The following is a 20,545-nucleotide window of genomic DNA, read 5'->3' as shown; positions in this document are numbered from 1 at the left end:
CTACTGAACATTGGAAGGGAGGATAAAGGTAATTATGGGGAACAATTCTACTTCATCTTCGTAGAATATTTGGAAAATATGGAATTTTTTTCCCACAATCGGGACATCAGAGTGATCAGTCTCCCCACAACAAACAGGCGGGTGCCTGCCTAGTGAAGTGAGAGCTGATCTGATGAGATGGCCTCGAAGAACAAGAGGAAATTTTGTTGTGAAACACGTAAACATTTAAAGCTGGTATGTTAAGTCTTACTACAACAAGTAGTTCGTTTATTTCCTAAGGTGCATAGAAAAAAGATTTTGGTTTTTGCCATTTTAAAGGATGATTTGAGACCCATTGCATGCTCTATTTCAGCTTTAATTGGTCTGCATATCTAACTGTCCATGATTTTGGGAACGTAGACAATATAATGTGACTTTCTTTTATACTTTTAGCATTAGTTGTGGTATATATGAATCCAGCAACTCTTTCAACCAAGTGTTCGCTGCCAAAACTGCACGTTCCAACTTTAATCGGTCTGTATTATATTACTTAGTAAGTCCAGGATTTTTGGAACGTAAATAAAGTCATGATAATCCTATAATAATGCGAATCAAACCACTTTTTTTTTCCACTAAACGTTCGCCGCTAAAAATGTTTGTTTTAGCTAAGGTCTAAACCGTGGTTTCAGCTTTAATTGGTTTGTATATCTTACTCGGTTAGTCAGTGATTTAGGGAACGTACTTAATGTAATGATGTTCCTATAATATAATTCTAACATTAATTATGAAATATATGAATCCAGCAGCAATATCTCAATCAAGTGTTCGCCACCCAAAGTGTTATACTGTAAATCTGTAAATCAAGCCAGCAACTCTTTCCCCGTAAAAAGTGTTTGTTTCAGTTTTAATCATTCTGCATATATCATAAGTCCATGATTTTTGGAACACCTACAATATAATAATATTCCCATAATATAATTTAAACATTATTTAAGTTATTACAAACCTAATAGAAACCCTGTTAACCAGGTGCTCGCTGCCAAGTATGTCTGATGTGAATATACGCTTGGTTAAGGTCATGTAGTCACCCTTACCGGCAACCGATTATGTCTTACTTAATAAGTCCGTGATTTTGGGAAACTATGTAATGTAATGAAATCCATATATTTTGAACATTGGTTAAGGTTTGTATATAAGTCCTGTAATTATTTCCAACACGTGTTCGCCGCCATGCGTCTCTGATGGGAATATACGCTTGCTTAAGGTAACTGTCGTCGCCTTTACTGTACGACATTTGTATATCTGTTGGCTTCGCTTTCCTGTTGATTGTGTATCTGCGTACGTCTCCCAACGAAGTCGGGTCCCGAACTTCGTTTATTTTTACTTGTTTTTCGTCGTTGGCCTCGGTATTCCGGACCCTGCAGGGCTAAGGTGAGATGTTTCACTTAAAATCAAATAACTTAGATATAATTTAAGCGGTAAATATGGCGATAATGAAGGTTTCAAGTGGCGTGACTGAATCTAGGGTAGGCTTAGACTCTGCCTCATTTACCGGTGCCCGAAATTAAAATTTTGCCTGTTTTTCGGCAACATTTGTTTACTAAATTAACTCTAGAGTGTGAGGGGAGTATTTTAGAGTTTATTTAAAGGTATTTTAGTGAGTGTATTGAAGAGAAAGCTGTAAAATTAGGAACAAAACAAATCGGTGTATGCGTACGCGTAAGGCATGATAAACAAGACTAGACCCTTCTCGTTAGGCCTACTATTAACGTTTCCTATTCCCATAAAAATGTAATCAGTAAAACAAGGCTTTGTAGGATAGAGCTTACATAATGATTAAAATTTACTTCATTATTTATAATTGCATTAATTAGGCTTGTTTGGATGATGGTCATCGAAACTTCTGTAGGCCTAGGCTAGGTGTAAATGGTTAGGTTAGTCTAGGCCTATGGGTGCTTGTAAGTAAAAACAATTTGTTGCAGTAATTGTCATCAAGCATACCCTAAAAAAAGAGAGAGCAAGTGTGAAGGTAATGTGTTTTTTCAGAAATTGGTTAAATTGCAGCATAGGCAAGGCCAAGTTGTGGACGTGTTCAGTAATTCTAAGTATTAGCTCCATGCCTGTTTTTACGTTTTCAACTGGTTTTTTGTACACTTATAGGGCTTCTGTTACTGGCGGTGCATTTGTTTGTTGTCAGCCAAATGGAATGTCCCTTCACCGTGTTTAGTACTGGCCCGGGGGGGATGGGTACCCATACGTTAACAAGTGATATCACTTGCCGGACGGGATATGAACCGTTCCAAACAGACGTACCTGTGCTCTCTTGTGAAGATCGTGTATGGAAACCCCTTGCTGGATGGACTAAAGGGGTTATTTACAGGTTAATTACATTCGTGCAACAAAAATTAAAGGTAAATCCATAATTAGCAACCAAAAACTGTAGAAAAAGTGAAGTTAGAAGGAAATCGCTGCCGCGGAGCTACTACTTAGATCTATCACATGTTCTGTGTAGGCCTTTAGTGTGTAAAGTGGGTGAGGGAGGAAGATGGGTAATTTGGAGAATGATGCTTAGTCCATTGACTGATGTTTAGGCGTAGTGTTACTTATGGGGTTCAATGGGAGGTGAAGCACCCCCCCCCTTCCCCGGCCAGGTTGGGGCATGCCGCCTTAAGTGAGGTTGGGAAGGTAAGGTCTGGTTAAGTAAGGACATTGCATTCTAAGAAAGGTTGGGTTTGTTTTTGTTTGCGAAACCCGTTTCTGTTATACTGCACTCACCCCAAGGAAGGATCCAGAGGGCACCGTGCCCTAGGATAGGTTAGGTACCAAAACTGCAGAATACTACCTTAACCCTCACAGTCTGGGCTAAATATATATTAAGCACCCCTAGACCAAGCTAAATTTAACGATGGCCAATTTAAAAAAAAAAAAAAAAACTGAATGGAAAGAGGAAGATACGTATATGCACATGGTATTAACAAAAGAAAAATAAAAAAAAATTCGGTACCTTCCAGGGAAAGTTGAAAGTGAATATTTCCAATCTGGTGCAAGGGTCTTTTCAAAAAGACACCCTTGAAAATGTGCTAATTTTACCAATTTATAAGTATTTTTTCTAATTTTTTAAAAATTTGATTTTGTAAAATTATAATTACAGCTCACACAATATCATAACAGACAAGAACTAAAGGCAGTAACAAATTCTGAATGTATTTTTTGTAAAATATTTTACGAGGCGTCATTGGATGGGAATTTTGGATAACGTTCTCCTACAACATATCAAGGCAAACTGATCCCTCTCTGCTGTACCGACTAGGTATTAGAGTTGGGGCAAGAATTGCCATGATTCATTTATGGCCCATGGAAGTGATCTAAGCACTTTTCCCGCAAAATTCTTACAGATTGTATGGCACAAAATCTTGAACATATATGTGTGTTTCTTGGACTCCACCACAAAGCTATATGTAAACATATATGCATGTTACCCGACCACAAGGGGTTAACCTCTAGTTTCTTAATTAGGCCTATTGGTTTATGAGCTAATTGAGCATAATGTTTAGTATAAGGGTAAATCCTCTTTAGTTGCGCCGCCTGATTCCTGCCAGTTGTCGACTGGGCAGCTTCCTCATACATAAATAGACATGACCTTTTCCTTGACCTAACCAGATCTTACCTACCTAACCTAACTTAGGGTGACATGCCCAGATCTGTCCCAGTCTGCGACTGGCGGGAATCAGGCCGCGCAACTAAAGTAAAGTTTTACCAAAAAAAAATTGTTCCAGTTAGTGATCGGCAGGAATTGGACTCTGGTAGTTTGCGATTTAACTGGTAAGCCAACCACAACCAGGTTTGGGCACAGTGCCGTAGGATAGGTTAGGTTAAGATGTTTCCCCTTTGTTGTAAAGCATGGCACGACTAGGGAATTACCCTAAGTCTAGGCCCAAAAGGAGCAACTCTTTGGCAGTTTTAACAAGCTACCATTATAGTGTAAAACTGCAGTCTACTAGTGTGGCTTGATTCCCACTAGTCACATGCCGCAATATTTACCTCCTTTTGTTTATGTTTCTGATTATGGTACTAACCATCTTTTGTTTGTTTTTACCTTCAACCCCAGGGGGCAGGTACCAAATGTGGCACCCATTTTGCACCAAAACTGCGAGTTACCAAAACCAGAAGGGTGTGGTAATTGTCTTCAGGGTAAAACTGAAGACAATTACTGCAGCCTGATTCCTGCCAGTCGCCAACCAGGATCTTTACTGCCTTTTAGTTATGTTTTTGTTCATGTTTATGTCTTTTGTCATTACCTATGATAATGACTGTCTTTTGATACTTAACACAGTGTCCATTTTGCATGTAAATGGGTAGTTGGTGAACTACTGTAGAGGGCCAGGGTAGTAGTGCAGTTTTACCCAATGGGTTTCAGAGACTTCAAATATAGTCTGGAAAATTTGCTGGGAAGATAGTATAGATAGGCCTTATTAGATTACATTATACTGATGTGAGGTTACTCTTCTTCAAGGTGCAGTCAAATTCACAAACTTCAGTAGGCCAATGTCTAGTATCTAGGTTGGCCCAACGTGCTCTCTGAAACTCCAGTTCTTTATGATAGACAAACTTTGGTACAAGAAACAGTGAAAAATGAAATATGCAATTCATATAATTAGTATGAAATTAATATCTACTTAACCCAAGGTTAATTCACCATATAAAATAAGGAATAAGTGGAGGTTAACGTGGGCTGTGTTATACAGTTTGGATTTTTTCAGTTAGTATTTGTCTTATAGTAATTAAGAATGCCTTGAGACAAGATGCAGTGGTGTATTCAAGTTAAAAACCAGAGTAAAGCCAAAGTGGTAAGTTCCAAATTCATTTTTGATCCCAAACAATCTGATGAAATTGTTAAATGTCACCATTTACAATCTTCAATGTGATTGTGTATGGATTATGAAGTACAGCTCTATGTTATTGTATTGTATTGATCATGATATATGGAACAATGCTTGGAAAGGTGTTGTTGTATCATGTCTGTTTTCTGTATTAAATAAAACATCAGTATACATCATTTATAGTATAGCAAAGAGAACCACTTGAATAGTTAATGCTCTCACCAAACACCTTTTAAGGATTAGATGCAGTAATGTTATTACTTATACAATGTGTTATGAATAATTTAGGTAATAAAAAGAAGCAACCTTATTAACTATTCCGGGCCCCTGGCATGTTTTATGACCCATTGATTGGGAATCATTGGAATAGGGTGAGACATTAGAAAGAGTGCAAAACACAAGGTGTCTGTATGTATGGGGTGTTTTTTTGTCAGTAGTTGCATGAGAAGGAATGAAGGCCATAATTGAGGCGATAATGAAAGTGTGTGTGTGTGAGATTTCTCATATACTGTATATATATATATTATTATTAATTTTTTTTTTGGTATGTTATTGTAGCGTACTGTTGTGCAGAGATAACCTGATATGATGCATAATTGTGCTGTGCAGTTATAATGTATTTTTACTATGAATTTTTTTTTTTATCACAGAATCATTGAAGATGTCTATGTCAGGAGCAGAATACCTTGCTTCCATTTATGGAACGGAGAAGGATAAAGTCAACTGTTCGTTTTATATCAAAACAGGAGCTTGTCGCCACAGTGAAAGATGCTCTAGGAAACACAATAAACCCCAATACAGGTAAGTGCTGTCATAGTTTATCTTTGTTTTCTTTTTTGCTTCAGATAAACTTCCACATGAGGGCCTCACTTGGTCTTTCCATTCTTTGAAAGTTTACTTGGCAAATTGATGACCTCAGAGCTCGTTATATAAGATTGTTCATTTGTGCATATTGGAAATGATCTTGACCTGAGATACTTGATTTGGAGAATTCCCCATATGTAGAATGCAAACCCCAACCATCACCAGACACAATTTAGAGCACAGCCTTTTCCCAGTGCATACCATACATTTAATTCTGGAGTGTGCAATATAACCTTTCTTTGTACTCAAGTGTATTTAAGATTTTACATTGGAGCAGTCTTGTTTATTTGCTGTCAGTTGACAATTTTTATAGTAAAACATGTCAAAAAACCATAATTCGTGTCATAAGCAGTTTTTCTTTAGCTTTTAGCTTTAAAGTGTCAGACATGGAATGAGTTCTCTCCTGTCCTCTGTCATTGTTATGCTCCTCAGCCTCCAACAGGTCTAGGTCTTTATATGTCCCCTTTTTTCACAATTCCATGGATCTTCCCACATGTCTGACCTGCTATGTTCATGTCTTGCTGTTCTGGCTAAATTTTCCTTATTCCTTTGCATCACTTGCCAGAACCATCTAAGTCTTTGAATCTGTTTTTTGACCTCAGGACATAGCCTCTAACCCAATTCCTCACTCTTAATATTATAATCTCACCTCACTCAGACCATCAATCATTAGTATTCTGTGACTTAATGTAGTACAGGCCTTATGTACCATTTGGAGGTCTTTGGGCTCTCTACTAATCAGATGTGCATTTGCAGTTGTCTAGCTTTATCCCAATTCCATTGGTTCTCTCTCTCTCAGACCTACCTATCTAGTTGTATCTTAGAGTAACATCACTAGCTTAACTCCAGTACCCTCTGCCTTTATATTGCCAAGCTAATTATTTGATAATTGATGCATGCCTTTTCAAGAGCCACGAATATGTGGTATCTCTGTCTTTTTTGCATGAAGCTTTTCTTGTAGATTACTGGTACCTTTTGAACCTTGTGTATATTGTTGACCACTGGTGCCTTTTCCTAATCATCATAGGATGCTGAAGCAGTCTTGGTTCTTTATAATTTCCACTGCAATTCATGTACTTTCCTTATGTACACCATTAATACAAGTCATTTCGTGCTCTACAGGACCTGTCAAATTATCAAAACAAGAATAGTGCTTCGTAGATACATTTACATTCCTTTCTTACTATATTAAGTTGTTCCCAATTTAATTTAGATGTATTCCAAGAAGATACCAAACTGAGTGTCTTGTTATTAACTTTTGCAAAACCCATGGAAAATATTGAAAAGAATGGGGGAGATGAGAATGAAATGTGGATGTCTGGTAGAACATTAATGGTAAGTTTTTCACATATTTTACCTGCTCTTCAGCCAATAGATCAAAGGTGATTGAAACAGTATTTTCCTACCCATCCAATCTTAATACTTTTTCCTTATCTAGATAAATTTTTTACACTCACATTGAAAGAGAAATGTGAATAACTGTCATGTGAGGATTACAAAAGCGGCTAATGCAGGGATAACTTTAGTATGTAGATGTTCATGTGAAGTACAAAGCCATGAGGCGAGATTCAAAATTCATATACTGTAGTCATACTGTGTAGCAGTGCAGATCATGTGAGGCATGTACAATTGTATTTTTGTATACAATTTCAGTTTGTTTGATTTCCACATCATATTCATTTGCCCATTTTGTATTTACATGTTTTAGCTTTCACTTAATTCCAACTCAAGAGGATATGTACTGGGTGTCAGTGTTCCAGCATTAATCCTTTTCTTCATGTGTTATATCATCCCCATCCATGAGAATTTTTTTTTTGGTTATTGTTGAGTCCCACCTTTGATAATTGTGTCCTCTTCACAAGTTTTGTAAATCCTATGGTTGGTTGCTGAGTAACACAGCATCATTTACTTGGCAAGTTTGTATTGTTATGCCAGTCTAAACCTCCCCTTTTATCTTCAGCCTCCTTTGTACATTATAAAATCCATGAAAGGGTAAAGTGATGGTGGCTCAACAGTCCCCCGTAGCACCCCACTAGTTATTCTAGATTTGCTTCACAGGATTAAGTTTGAACATTAAACTTTGCATCTGCTTTTTTCAAGATTACAGTAAGAGGTTTAATGTAAACTTTGCATCTGCTTTTTTCAAGATTACAGTAAGAGGTTTAATGGACTAGGTTAACCTGAACTTTGTGAAGTATATTTTACAAATATTTTATTGTGGAACCATAAAGCAGTGAAGTTAAACAATAGAAAGTCAGTCATGAAAAGGGAATTAGCAAATTTGGACCATTTTTGTAATTCAGAGTATCCAAAGGTAGTGTATATTTGTACTGTATTTATATTCTAAAACTGGTAAAACAAAAACTTTTTGTAACGAAGTGATTGTTGCCTAATACACAATGCAGTATTTGTAAGTAAAGCAGGCCACCAATTAGTAGGAATGGTTTGCTGACTGTTTGCAAGTCAGAGCATTTATTTCACAGAGTGCTAAATTGAATAAAACACTTTTATGGAAAAAAATTTTTTGTAGAATGTAGTATCAGCTGTTAACTTATGTCTATAATAAAATTTTAATTAATTTCATGTTAACCCTTAAACGCTGAGCCTCTGTTTACAAAAATGTCTCCCGTATGCCGGCAGCGTTCGGGAGTTAGTGCCGAAGCGGAAAAAAAGTTTTTTTCAAAAAATCACAGCACACCTAGTTTTTAAGATTAAGAGTTCATTTTTGGCTCCTTTTTTTGTCATTGCCTGAAGTTTAGTGTGCAACCATCAGAAATGAAAAAAAATATCATTATATATAAATATTGAAATATATGACCACAAAAAAATTTTTTCATATATAATTTTATACAAATCGCTGTGAGCAAAACGGTTAAAGCTAACGGGTTATTTTGTTTTTCTTTGTATTGTACACTAAATTGCGATGATTTTGGTATATAACAAATTGTAAAACGATCAAAGCAACACAGAGAAAATATTATCACAAAATGATGCATGAATTAAAACGCACGGACGTAAAAAAGTTTTTTCAAAAATTCACCATAAATCGAAATATTGTGCTAGAGACTTCCCGTTTGTTGAAAAATGAAGCTAATTGATTGAATATTACTAGACTGTAAGTGTTTTAGCTTACAATTGCAGTTTTGGACCATTCCGGATCGAAAATTAAAACTGATAAAGCTGACCGAAAGTCGAATTTTTACTATTTATCGTGATTTATATGAAAATATTTCAAAACTGATAAAAGCTACAACCATGAGTTATTTTTGCTGTTGTATTGTACATGAAATTGCGCACATTTTATATATATAAAACTTTATGTAACGACTAATGTAAAACTGTGCAAATATTACGACAATGTGACGAAAGAATTTCTGAGATGTTCGGCCGAGTTACCGTGCGCAGACGTAAGGAAAAAGTTTTTTTTTTTTTTTTTTTTTTTTTTTTTTTCTCTCAGAAATTCACCATAAATCGAAATATTGTGCTAGAGACTTCCAGTTTGTTGCAAAATGAAGGTACATGATTGAATATTACTAGAATGTAAGAGTTTTAGCTTATAATTGCGTTTTTGACCATTTCGGTCAAGTTAAAGTTGACCGGTTGAAATTTTGGCAGTTATCGTGATTTATATGAAAATATTTCAAAACTGATAAAAGCTACAACCATGAGTTATTTTCTGTTGTATTCTACATGAAATTGCACACATTTCCATATATAAAACTTTATGTAACGACTAATATAAAACGGTGCAAACATTACGACAACGTGATTTAAAGAATTTCTGGCGCGGACGTAAGGAAAAAATTTTTTCAAAAATTCACCATAAATCGAAATATTGTGCTAGAGACTTCCAATTTGTTGCAAAATGAAGGTAAATGATTGAATATTACTAGAATGTAAGAATTTTAGCTTACAATTGCGTTTTTACCATTTCGGTCGAGTCAAAGTTGACCAAAGGTTGAAAATTTGGCAGTTATCGTGGTTTATATGAAAATATTTCCAAACTGATAAAAGCTACAAACATGGGTTGTATTTTGCTGTATTTTACATGAAATTGCGCACATTTTCATATATAGAACTTTATGTAACGGCTAATATAAAACAGTGCAAAAATTACGACAAAATGACGAAAGAATTTCTGAAATTTTCGGCCGAGTTACCGTGCGGGCGTAAGGAAAAAGTTTTTTTTCCAAAAATTCACCATAAATCGAAATATTGTGCTAGAGACTTCCAATTTGTTGCAAAATGAAGGTACATGATTGAATATTACTAGAATGTAAGAGTTTTAGCTTACAATTGCGTTTTTCGACCATTTCAGTCGAGTCAAAGTTGACCGAAGGTTGAAATTTTTTGTAGTCGACATACGGTACGTCCACTTGACACCCAACAGACAATTTTAGTTGGCGTATGATACGTCCAGTAGGTGTTTAAGGGTTAAAGAAAGAAGTAGGTTGTCTGTCTGTCTTCTTGAATTAAAAGCCTGCTTAGTTATCTTAAATGAATAATGAAATAGAAGTGTTTTATGTGAAACTAAACATTAGATTACCACTCCAATTTATATACAGTATCAATCATCCCAATTTGCAATTAGAAACACATGGCTGCCTGCATTTGAGATTTAGTTGCTTTATTACGTAGATTTTCACACTATATTTACTTTAGTACCAAATCTTCCTCAATTTCCTGTGGCATTTGCTTATGAAAATAGTTTATCAGTTATTGTATTTTCATAGGTATAAAAGACAGTTAAACAGTTAATATTTTTATGTAAGTGTAAGTTTACTGTATTATATTCCATAGAATTCATCATGAAACTGACGTCATGTTGGCTACAGTGTACGTTACTTGAACTTGTACCCAGTATTTTGAAATGGGTATTTGCATGATCATGATGTAAATTTCTAATTTTTATTTCCAGCCAAACTGTTGTGATGCAGAACATGTATGTCAGTCAACAAAATTCTGCAAAGTCTGCTGATGGATCACACTTGGCTAACATGAGTGACCATGAAATTCAAGAACAATTTGAATACTTCTTTGAGGATGTATTTTTTGAATGTGAGGAGAAATATGGAGAAATCGAAGAGATGTGTGTATGTGACAATCAATGCGATCATTTACGAGGAAATGTTTACATCAAGTTTCGGCAAGAGGAAGATGCTGTGAAGGCAGCAGAAGACCTCAACAACCGCTGGTACATGTTCCGCCCAATCTACTGCGACCTTTGCCCAGTGGCTGATTTTAGGGAGGCTTCTTGCCGGCAGTTTGAGATGGGACAGTGTGGTAAGGGTGGCTTTTGCAATTTTTGGCATGTGAAGCCAATCTCACATCACTTGAAAAACCTCCTTGCTAGGTCATCCCGATCCAGATACAGACATCGTTCGAGGTCGCGCTCCAGGTCACGTGAAAGGCACTCAGACAGGTATGGAGAGGGCCAGAAGTATCGCCGAAGATCTCGCTCCAGATCACGTTCACGTGACAGAGATCGTAGAGAGCGCAAGGGCCGCTACTGAGGGGGTTCAGTGTGGTGTCAGCTCGGTTCGAGCAGATCTAACTGATTATTTTAGAACACTTTGGTAAGATTTAAGATTTAAACATATGCTAATGACAAGCATGTTCATGATAGCTTAAGATACATACTGTAATCCTGCAGTTTAATTTACCAGGTTTAGTCAAGCCATATAGAGTACATGAATATTTTGATGACCAATGTTCTTTGGAGTTGTTTTTTGGTATTTTTAATATTACAATACTGGTGTCAAGTTTAAGTACTAGCATCCCAATATTAATAGCTGTAATTATCTTACACCAATAAAAGTTATAGACATTACCAATGTTGTGTATCATTCTGCACTTCAGTGTTATCTTTGATTTGGTTTTTTGAAGCAGTGGTTTGTTTTGATAAGATTGTGTGACTTTATGTAACTGTTGTTCCTGTGAGAACATAAAACTTCCATTTCCATCTTTCATATAAATAACCTCTGGCGACAGCTGGTTTGGTCAGTAACCCAGTTGCTTCTCCAGCAGCCATCAAGTCTGGAAGTTTCTATTGCTTTGTGGGTCAATGAACTTGATTTTGAACTTTTTTTCCCCCCCTTTTAGTGTTTGTGGTTGTTCATTTTATCAGGGATACTTGGAAAATTGTTATTTATACACATTTTCTTGCTTTTGTTGTGTTTGTCATTGTCAGGGAGACTTGAGCGACAAATAATTTTCTCTTGGTTTGGTAACCATGGTTCATACTTGGTACTAAATTATCTTTCCGGCAAGACTTGGGTTTGCTTATTAGAACATCAAAAAAGGTCTTGTACTTTCTTTTCCAGGTGCGGATTGTTCAGTATTTCCAGAGGAGCACCTGAGTTTGGCTTTGACCTCCTCTCTCCTTCCTTCTCAAAAGTCTTTGGACTACTAAAGAATAAGAAGCCCACATGGAGTCATCCTCTCAGGGTTAGCCTTCAAGATTTCCCTCGAGTGTTGTTCTCATATGTAGAAGAAACAGTCTGATCCCTTCTTGGGACTGAAGCTTCAGGAAGAGCTGTAGTTAGTTGTTAGACTTTCAGATCAACTTGGCAGACTTCCAAAAGGTTAAGCTTGCTTTCATCCCTGCCTGTGGGACTGTTAATTATGGACCAATGTTCCACATCCTGAGGTAACAGGATGATAGAGAGCTAAAAGTGGTGTAGTGTCCATCACATGAGCCCTCTCACCCTTCTTCAGCCAGATGTTCTCTTGGCCTTCTGGAGGCCTCTTCTCTCCTAACCCTCCCGAGTTCCTTAATGTCCCAAGACGTTTCGTGAGCATCTTCCAGAGCAGTGTTTGTGGTGCACAATCTTTGCTGGTTATTGGACTCCTGCAACAACCAATGGTTCTGTTCTCCAGGTTTTGGGTTTTTACTTGATTTTCTCCAGTCAGCCTCATATACTCCTAATTTGTATTGTTCCTGGCTGCTGCTCAAAACTCAGTCTGAGATAGTTCACTTGATTCATATGGGGGCTGTCTTGAAAGCTGGTAATGTGCCGTCACCTTACACCACCTCATGACCGACCCCAGGTATATTTGCCAGTTGCACAATCTCCCCGGCTCGGACCGAGATGGTACACTTGGTTCATATGGGGTCCATCCTGACTACTTCTATCTTCTAGTGGATGAGAATCTTCTTTCGTATGTGGTATGCAGTCAACACATATCAAACCAATGTGTCGAGTACTGCAGGGCAATGGTTTGTATGCACAAAAAATAATAGCTAGGCCGACTCGGGTCACATGGCCCATAAGCCTGCCCGATAGGATTTTTTCCAGTTAGTGACAGCCACAGCATGCTTCAAGTGAGAAACTCCATTTATGAAACTGCAGGTTTGTATTCCTGTAGGAACAAAATAATATTACATATTTTAACTAGGGAAATATACAAAGTGTAGTGTTGTGGTATTTAATTTTAAAACAATGATTTTCCCAATTTCATTAGCTTCTCAAAAATATCCCTTGTACTTGCTGACAGAAAACATACACAGCAATATATTGTCAAAATGACGCTAATGTGTTATGGTATTACTATACAGTGGTTTGGTAACCAGAATACCAGGTCAATATACTCTTATAAGGCTGTTCTGAAGTGTTTGTTCTTAATATATTGGATCTATGCTGAAGACTGACAAAATTCCTTTCAACGACTTGTTTCCGATACTTGTACATTTAAGATACAAGTGAATGAAGCATAACACACAAACATTTGACCGCAACCAACTAACATGCTAAAATATAAATTCAGTATCACATTTCGAAGTCAAAATAACTGTCATAACTTCCCACTCTTCACCATGTGTGCTTCATCGCCAAAGTAAAGCAATTTTCGAGTATCCATAGACAAAAAATGACACCTTCAAAATACACCACCTTCTTCAAGAGCATCATCCTCTTCATCAAGGTAACTTTCACCATTGTCAAAATAGTTATTAATGTAGTCTGTACCATCATCTAATTCTTCATCCACTTCCAACTCTTCATCAACTTCTTCAACTTTATTTTCAACATCATCATCATCTTCCCCTTCCTCTTCCTCACTTTCATTCCCCACTGCAGCTTCCTTCTCTTCTAACTTTTCTAATGTTTCTTTCACATTAATATCTTTTACTCTAGCTTTCTTTACATTGACATTAACTTTTTTAACCCTAGATTTCCTCTTGGTGGCCACTGCTGGAGTAAGAGGATGAAGCTCTTTTGGAAAGTGTGACCAATTGAGCATCAGTCGCCCACGATGGCTGGTAAGCACCTGGTACCTATCAGAATATCTTTCAATGTCAGGACATTTTACTTCTGGCTGGATAAAATACTGAGAATTTTGCATATGTTCTTGGAATTCCTTCTTGATACACAAAATGTATTCCTCGACATTCTCCTTTTGAGGTGGGTGGCAAGGGCGAAACTCTAGAGGTGGATAGGTTTCTGGGGGACCAACAACATTGTCTGGCAACACTTCCCCTCTCTGAACTCCAAGCTGTTCCAGAGTCATCCCCCGCCCTCTGCCTCTTCCGCCGCGACCCCTTCCTCCCATTTTGCCTTTTCTGGAAAATAAGAAGAGTTACAGACCACACGTTCACTGAAAAATCATCGGAACCACCTTTTACTTCTGGGAAATAGGTTAAATCTATCACCTTTTTTATTCAGGACTAATTGTCAGTGCATGGGGAGTGGCTAAACAAATATCTGCTGAACACTTCCTCTTTATCTGTGTTCCCAGTGATTTTTTCCCATCAAAATCAATTGAGAACAAGGACAATCTGAGTATAAAAATAAAAATGTTGTAATTTTTTGGCATAAAATACAAACCTTAGTTATTTTTCTTCTAATAAAATACAAACCTACGTAATTTTTCTGCTTAATAAAATACAAATCAATTGTTATACTTATGCCATACTAACTAATGATAAATCCTGGCTTCATTACAAACTTGAGAAGACAAAGTGGTAACATTTCCCAAAGTGCTATGATCAGAAGCTGACAAGAGGGTACTGCCAACAAAATAAGTTGGCATTTATGAAACACTAAAATAATTTCAATGTTTTGTGTGTTCATACAACATACCAAACTCAAATAAAGACCCTTAAAACTGGCAATATTTACCTGTAAATTTAATAAGTCTCTGGTAACATAAGGAGTCTCATATACCTTTTTAGGTGCCCACCTTGGTTGTGTATGGATATCCCTGATTTGGTCACAAATTCCATGAAATTTTTTTCATTTCTATAACAAGTAAACAAGACTACCAATTGTGCCCAAATGGGTTTTTATGAAATAGGAACATATCATATATGGCTTCAAAATTTTTTTTTATAAAACTGAACATGTATATTGAAGATTCTGTTAGTTCTAATTTGAAGTACACAAATTATTCTTCACTTAATGTTGCACAGCAAACTTTATAATCAGGAATTGGGTCTTGAGTTGTATCTACACCTTTCTTTAATGTCTACACTGCAAAGACAGAGTACTGTAAAGTACTTATACAGTACTAGATTAATAAAATTTGTGCAAAAAGTAAATGGTATGTTGGTCAAGAAATTTTTTACCACCTTCATGTACTGTAATTATGGAAAAGTAACTGATATGATGGAGGGAGATTTTTTTTTGAGAAATGGTCACAGCATGGCAACCAAATCACAGGGATGTGTACAACAGTTACAGAGAAGGAATAAAAAAGAACTAACCAAAATTACATTGACTTAGAGAAAAAAAACAAGCAAAAATTACAATAAGAGACACACTAGAGAAAAAAACAAGGCAGCCCCAAACAAACAAATGCACAGCAGACGATGGTGGCTGGCAAGAGATCCAGACTCAACAGAATGGATGTGGGAAAGCCAATAAGTAATACTGCAAATGGCAATAAAAAGCAAATGTGCAGCTGCAATGAGAGCTCTAGAATTGGACACATTGGAAACTAGATGTGCAAATGACAACGAAGGGTCTCTCCTGTTTTTATAACATCTAGTAAACGAGCTGGAGTAGATTAACTGCTATAGTAAAGTGATGGGTGTGATAAAAGAATTTACAAATACTGTGCCTATAACTGTACTTTTTGAGAATGAACTTCACAGATGATACTTACAGAATATGGACAAGTTAATGTTTTTCTAGCAGTTTCTCCTTAGACGTTTTTACTGACTCCTCCTCTTCATAATTAACAAAATCTTCCTGCAAAAATCAAAACGACTAAATTAACAAACAAGGCAGAAAATTACAAAAATAAAAACATTCATCACAGAATATGACTAGTCATCAAAGTTGATAAAAATTTTAAATTAGCTCCAATGAAAAAGTTGGTTACTAATCCCTATGCCATTACACCTGATACTGTAATCTATTTCAAATGCATACTGTTCAAAGTTAACAGAAGTAATGATAGATAATGAGAACTGATTTGTTTCATTGGATATGGCAGCAAATCCTACACCTGATACAGTTTTGAACCCATCAGTAAAACTTGCAAAGCATGAAATTTGTGCCTTACATATATTTTCTATTAAGCATTGTTTATGATTAGATACACACTTCTCCCTTCCAATTCATGGGGCTTGAAGGAATGCCTTCAAGCATCCACAAAAACAGGGAACTGTGCTGCACATTGCAAGAATAATGAATTTCTGGAACAATATTACAGTATACAGTATATGGAATTTTAGAAGAAATGCCTTGTAATAAACAAAGACATAACACAACTATCAATAACAAAGAATAGCAAGTACAAATATGATTAAGAGATGAACTTACTGGATCATAGATGACTTTAACGACAAGAGAACAACTTGGACAGGTTGCAACTTCCTCTCCTGCGGACAATTCTTCTTTAGTAATTTGGAAACGATCTCCACAGGGACATGGGTAATAGTAGGAATCGGTTTCTGGGTCGTAATCGAAGTCTTCAATTTCAATTTCGTCGTGATAAACAGACATACCTGTGAAAGAACATTGGCAAAAATTTAATATCACTTGTACATAAAAGTACAGAACAACATTTTAAAAATACATAATATAAAAAAGATGTTACTTCTTGTGATATGTAATATAAAAAAAATACAGTACAGTGCTTAATTCTTCCTTTAAAGTAACAGTAATGCATTATTTCTAGTAAACTCAATTTTCCTACATACAAACTTTGTCTTATACAGGAGTAACTTCCAGGTAAGCAACTCGCCAGACTGATCCCTCACTTCTTCCTTAGGTTATGGAGAAAAACATTACATTGGTTAAAGGTTTGCATGTCCAGGAAAATTGCAATGTTACTTTACAGAAGAAATAGCAGTTTGTTCATACAATGTATACAAACCTTTGTCTTATTTAGGTTATGCAATCATATGGTACAACATAATAAATGTTCCACTACAAGGCTGTGGGGAGCTTTCAACATTCTGAGCACGAGCGTACGGAAAAATTACAAGCAGTGCAGTCACCACCTTCACATTAGTTTCCCAGTAACATGTGATAACAGAGAGTAATGGGTGACCACTCTCTACCGCTGAATATCTAACTAGGAGTACCAGTTGATAATCTAACTAGGAGTACCAGTTGATGCCTGACTGAGGGTGTTCGAGGGGGCTGCTAATGTGACCCTAGAAGAGCAACCTTGTTGTTGAGGTATATTGATTAACCATGAAATTTTCATGGAAAATAAATCTCAAATATGTCACAATCGCATAAAATACTATGAAAAAAAGTCCCACTAATTTTTATGGACACGATTATAGAAAACTAGCCTATAAAGGATTCTTTTACTTCTTGACTAAACATATAACCTCTTAACATTGTGAAAATGTAACACACATAGGAACTCAAGGTTACTATTTGTACAAGAAGTATGACTACATGGCAAGAATGGATGCATCATACAAAGTTATTCATATTACACAAACCTAAAGATAAAGTAGGGAAACTGGCAGAAGAAATACTGTTACTTCATAAACGGAAGCAAATTAGAATTCGAAAACAAGAGAGGAATATTTATCACGAGCAACATAAGTAAGGTATTTGAAAAAGTGAGGATGGAATTAACAAACGAAATAAATCAAAAGATGAGCCAATTCCAATGTGGTGGCATAGAAGGAAGATCCACAGTTGATCACCTGCTAACCCTGAACGCAGTGATTGACTACAACACAGTGCTAGGGGCCCCGACGTACATAGGGTTTGGAGATGCGTATAAATGTTTTGATAAACTAGATCTGAAGGACTGCATAAAAGAGATTGGGAAAATGATAGGATGGAAAGATGCTCTGTTGATAAGAAAGATGAATGAGAACGGCAAAGTAGTCATAAGATGCCCTGCGGGAGAAACAAACGCTATCGAAATTACAGAAAATGTAAGACAAGGTACAATTTACGGCCCAAAGCTATGCAGCATAGCAACAGACAAAGTGAATGAAATAAGCAGGAAGAACATAACAATCATAAGAAATATAGAAATAGAGTCCCTAATACTTGTTGATGATATAATGTTCCCCACCAGCAGGAAAGAAGGTATAGAAATGGCAATTGGAAACTGTCGTAGCCTGGAGCAACTGAAGAGGTTCACATTTAACACTAAGCCAAGCAAGTCAGCAGTGCTGGTAATAGATAGAAGAACAAAGGGCCAGGCAGTCCACATAAGAACAGAGTTTAAAAACGGCCCAATTAGTAGTGTAAGCGAATATAAATACCTAGGAGAGTGGTACACACAAAATGGCTCAAAAGAAACAAGTATTAAACCGAGAAATCAAAAGGTAGAGTACCTTAAGAGAAATAAGAAAATATGGAAACGTAAAGAAAGTTGGAAATATGGCATTAGAAGTAAGGAAAAAGATCTATGAAACAGTAGTAGTCCCAACATTATTTGCCAACATAGAGACCTGGAGCAACTTAACAGAAAACGAGTCAAATGCTCTAGAGCAAATACAACACAGGATCCTCCAAGGAATGCATGAACTGCCGAAGGGCACGCCATACTGGGGAATTATAGCGGAGTCCGACATATGGCCAGTAGCCTATAGAGTTGAACACAAGAAAATAATGCTATTCCACAATATTATAAATTCAGACAAGAAAAGATTAATCAAAGAAATAGTAGACGACCAGTTAAGAGCCCCCTACGGACAGTGCTGGACAAAAGGCGTAGAAAATATAAGTAACAAGTATAATATAGATATAAATGGAATGAGAAAATATGCCAAAAAAGGACTGAAAAAGGAAATTAAGAGAAGAATAAAGCAAGATGTCGAAACGACATTGGAAGAAAAGAAGAAAGAAATGAAGAAGCTGAGAGTCATTGATAACTTTGAAGAAAATAAGCATCTAAGGGAACTAGAAACAAAGGATGCATGCTTAATAATGAAAATCAGGCTGAATATGTTGAACCTGAAAGCTAACTACCAGGGAAGATATAAGGACGAGGTCTGTGATAACTGCAGACTACAGGAGGAGGAGAACAGCACCAAACATTTGTTCAGGTGTAAAACCTTACAAAAAATAGAAAACTTAACATTAGAGACCCTGAAAGCCCCGAACAGAAAACTAGTGGAATATATAAGAACAGCCATGAAAATAAAGGACGTCACCAACCCAGAAAGCGACGGCACCAGTTAAAAAGTAATAGTAACAAAAAAGGGAGGAGTAATAAAAGTAAATTCGAAATATTAAGTAAAACATCTGGGAGGTTAAAGGGTAGGGTGCTAAATTAAAAAAAAACTGTTAAATGATATATATAGTAAAAATAAAATTGTGTAAAATTGTATTCAAGGGAATAAAGCTTCACACCTCATGAGAATCGTGTAGTGTGCCCGCAACTGTGTTTGTGGGGTGAGCGCTTAGGAACCAGGAACCATACCACTAGGGCTGTAACACAAAAAAGAACAGGCAGCATTAAGCACTAATCAAACAATGCATATTCTATAAAACACAAGCTGAACCAAACGGTATGAAGAGGAAGAGTAATCAGCGCAAGCAAAAAGAAGAGCAGTCATTGAACAGGGCAACCTAAATCTCTATTAGCCTATTGGAGATTTCCATAGACCTCTGAATAAAGTAAAATGGGGTTTATGGTTGACAGGAAGGTATAAACTAAACGAAAATAGGTTCCAAGTTAAAAATAATAAGAGATACGTAACTTATTTTACGTACTGAGTGAAGAATGGTGTAACCTGATGAGGGATTGAGGTAATCAAAATATCTAAAATTGGCCTAGACTTTCCATGATACATGCAAATAGACCTAAAGGCAAAAATAATAAGACTAAATAAGACAGCAACGAATCTTACCCGAGGATCAATCACTCAGTTCAATTATGCAAGATTCAACTCCGACGTCAGATATCGTGGTCGTTTCGCATGGCACCTTAAGCCTAGTCTGGCCTAATTAATAAGAAAAATACAGAATACAAATTTAAAACAAAATATATGGGTACTATTTGATATCGTTGTCTATTTCGGGGATTAAAAATTCTTCGGTGTGTCTCACTTCACAAGAATGTCACAGTACACCACCACCCTTTGCAGCAAGGTGTAGGAGTAGTAGTAGTAGTAAAGGATACATTCCTATGAAACGGCTCTTTGGGGTCCCTTTTTTTCACAGGTCACTATTAATTTTTTTAGGCTCATTATCCTTTTGGGATAGGTGCAGAGCAAATTGACCTATAGTTATTATGTTAAGCGTAAAGGAGACGGCCACAAGATAATATTTATTACTGTAAATTATTTACTAAACGATATAAAAAAGGTTAAATATAATGCAGTATAGGTGAGATAATTTGAGAAATTTATCATCATTTGCTTATATTTTTACATTCATTATTATATATAT

At 36.4% G+C, this 20,545-nt stretch overlaps 2 protein-coding genes and 1 long non-coding RNA gene across 3 annotated transcripts; 1 reads left to right on the top strand and 2 right to left on the bottom strand.

Annotated features, from left to right (window-relative positions):
• The first annotated feature begins 1,241 nt into the window (after positions 1-1,241).
• Positions 1,242-11,557, top strand: LOC136847330 (splicing factor U2af 38 kDa subunit-like). Its single transcript, XM_067118908.1, has 3 exons — positions 1,242-1,410; positions 5,510-5,660; positions 10,642-11,557. The coding sequence occupies exons 2-3, from the start codon at positions 5,521-5,523 to the stop codon at positions 11,234-11,236; spliced, it is 735 nt and encodes a 244-aa protein (XP_066975009.1). The 5' UTR covers positions 1,242-1,410; positions 5,510-5,520; the 3' UTR covers positions 11,237-11,557.
• Positions 11,558-13,137: 1,580 nt separating this feature from the next.
• Positions 13,138-16,542, bottom strand: LOC136847331 (DNA-directed RNA polymerase III subunit RPC7-like). The gene is made up of 3 exons (XM_067118910.1): positions 16,490-16,542; positions 15,828-15,913; positions 13,138-14,283 (listed from the first exon to the last, which is right to left on the bottom strand). Exon 3 carries the CDS (start codon positions 14,271-14,273, stop codon positions 13,602-13,604), a length of 672 nt encoding a protein of 223 aa, XP_066975011.1. The 5' UTR covers positions 14,274-14,283; positions 15,828-15,913; positions 16,490-16,542; the 3' UTR covers positions 13,138-13,601.
• Positions 16,543-16,867: 325 nt separating this feature from the next.
• On the bottom strand, positions 16,868-20,274 carry LOC136847332 (uncharacterized). The gene is made up of 3 exons (XR_010855711.1): positions 20,005-20,274; positions 19,505-19,582; positions 16,868-16,935 (listed from the first exon to the last, which is right to left on the bottom strand). It is a non-coding gene; the product is annotated as an uncharacterized lncRNA (long non-coding RNA).
• Positions 20,275-20,545: the final 271 nt, after the last annotated feature.

The sequence above is a fragment of the Macrobrachium rosenbergii genome, chromosome 16 (assembly GCF_040412425.1).
Source record: "Macrobrachium rosenbergii isolate ZJJX-2024 chromosome 16, ASM4041242v1, whole genome shotgun sequence".
NCBI lineage: Eukaryota > Metazoa > Arthropoda > Malacostraca > Decapoda > Palaemonidae > Macrobrachium > Macrobrachium rosenbergii.
The sequence above is the reverse complement of the archived record's forward strand: the minus strand, read 5'-3'. Positions and strand labels throughout refer to the sequence as shown.

Bases quoted from the DNA above. Each gene is read 5' to 3' on its own strand.
- LOC136847330 (XM_067118908.1), top strand. From the start codon at position 5,521: ATGTCTATGTCAGGAGCAGAATACCTTGCTTCCATTTATGGAACGGAG. The intron at 5,661-10,641 runs GTAAGTGCTGTC...TTTTATTTCCAG, and splicing joins CACAATAAACCCCAATACAG to CCAAACTGTTGTGATGCAGA.
- LOC136847331 (XM_067118910.1), bottom strand. From the start codon at position 14,273: ATGGGAGGAAGGGGTCGCGGCGGAAGAGGCAGAGGGCGGGGGATGACT.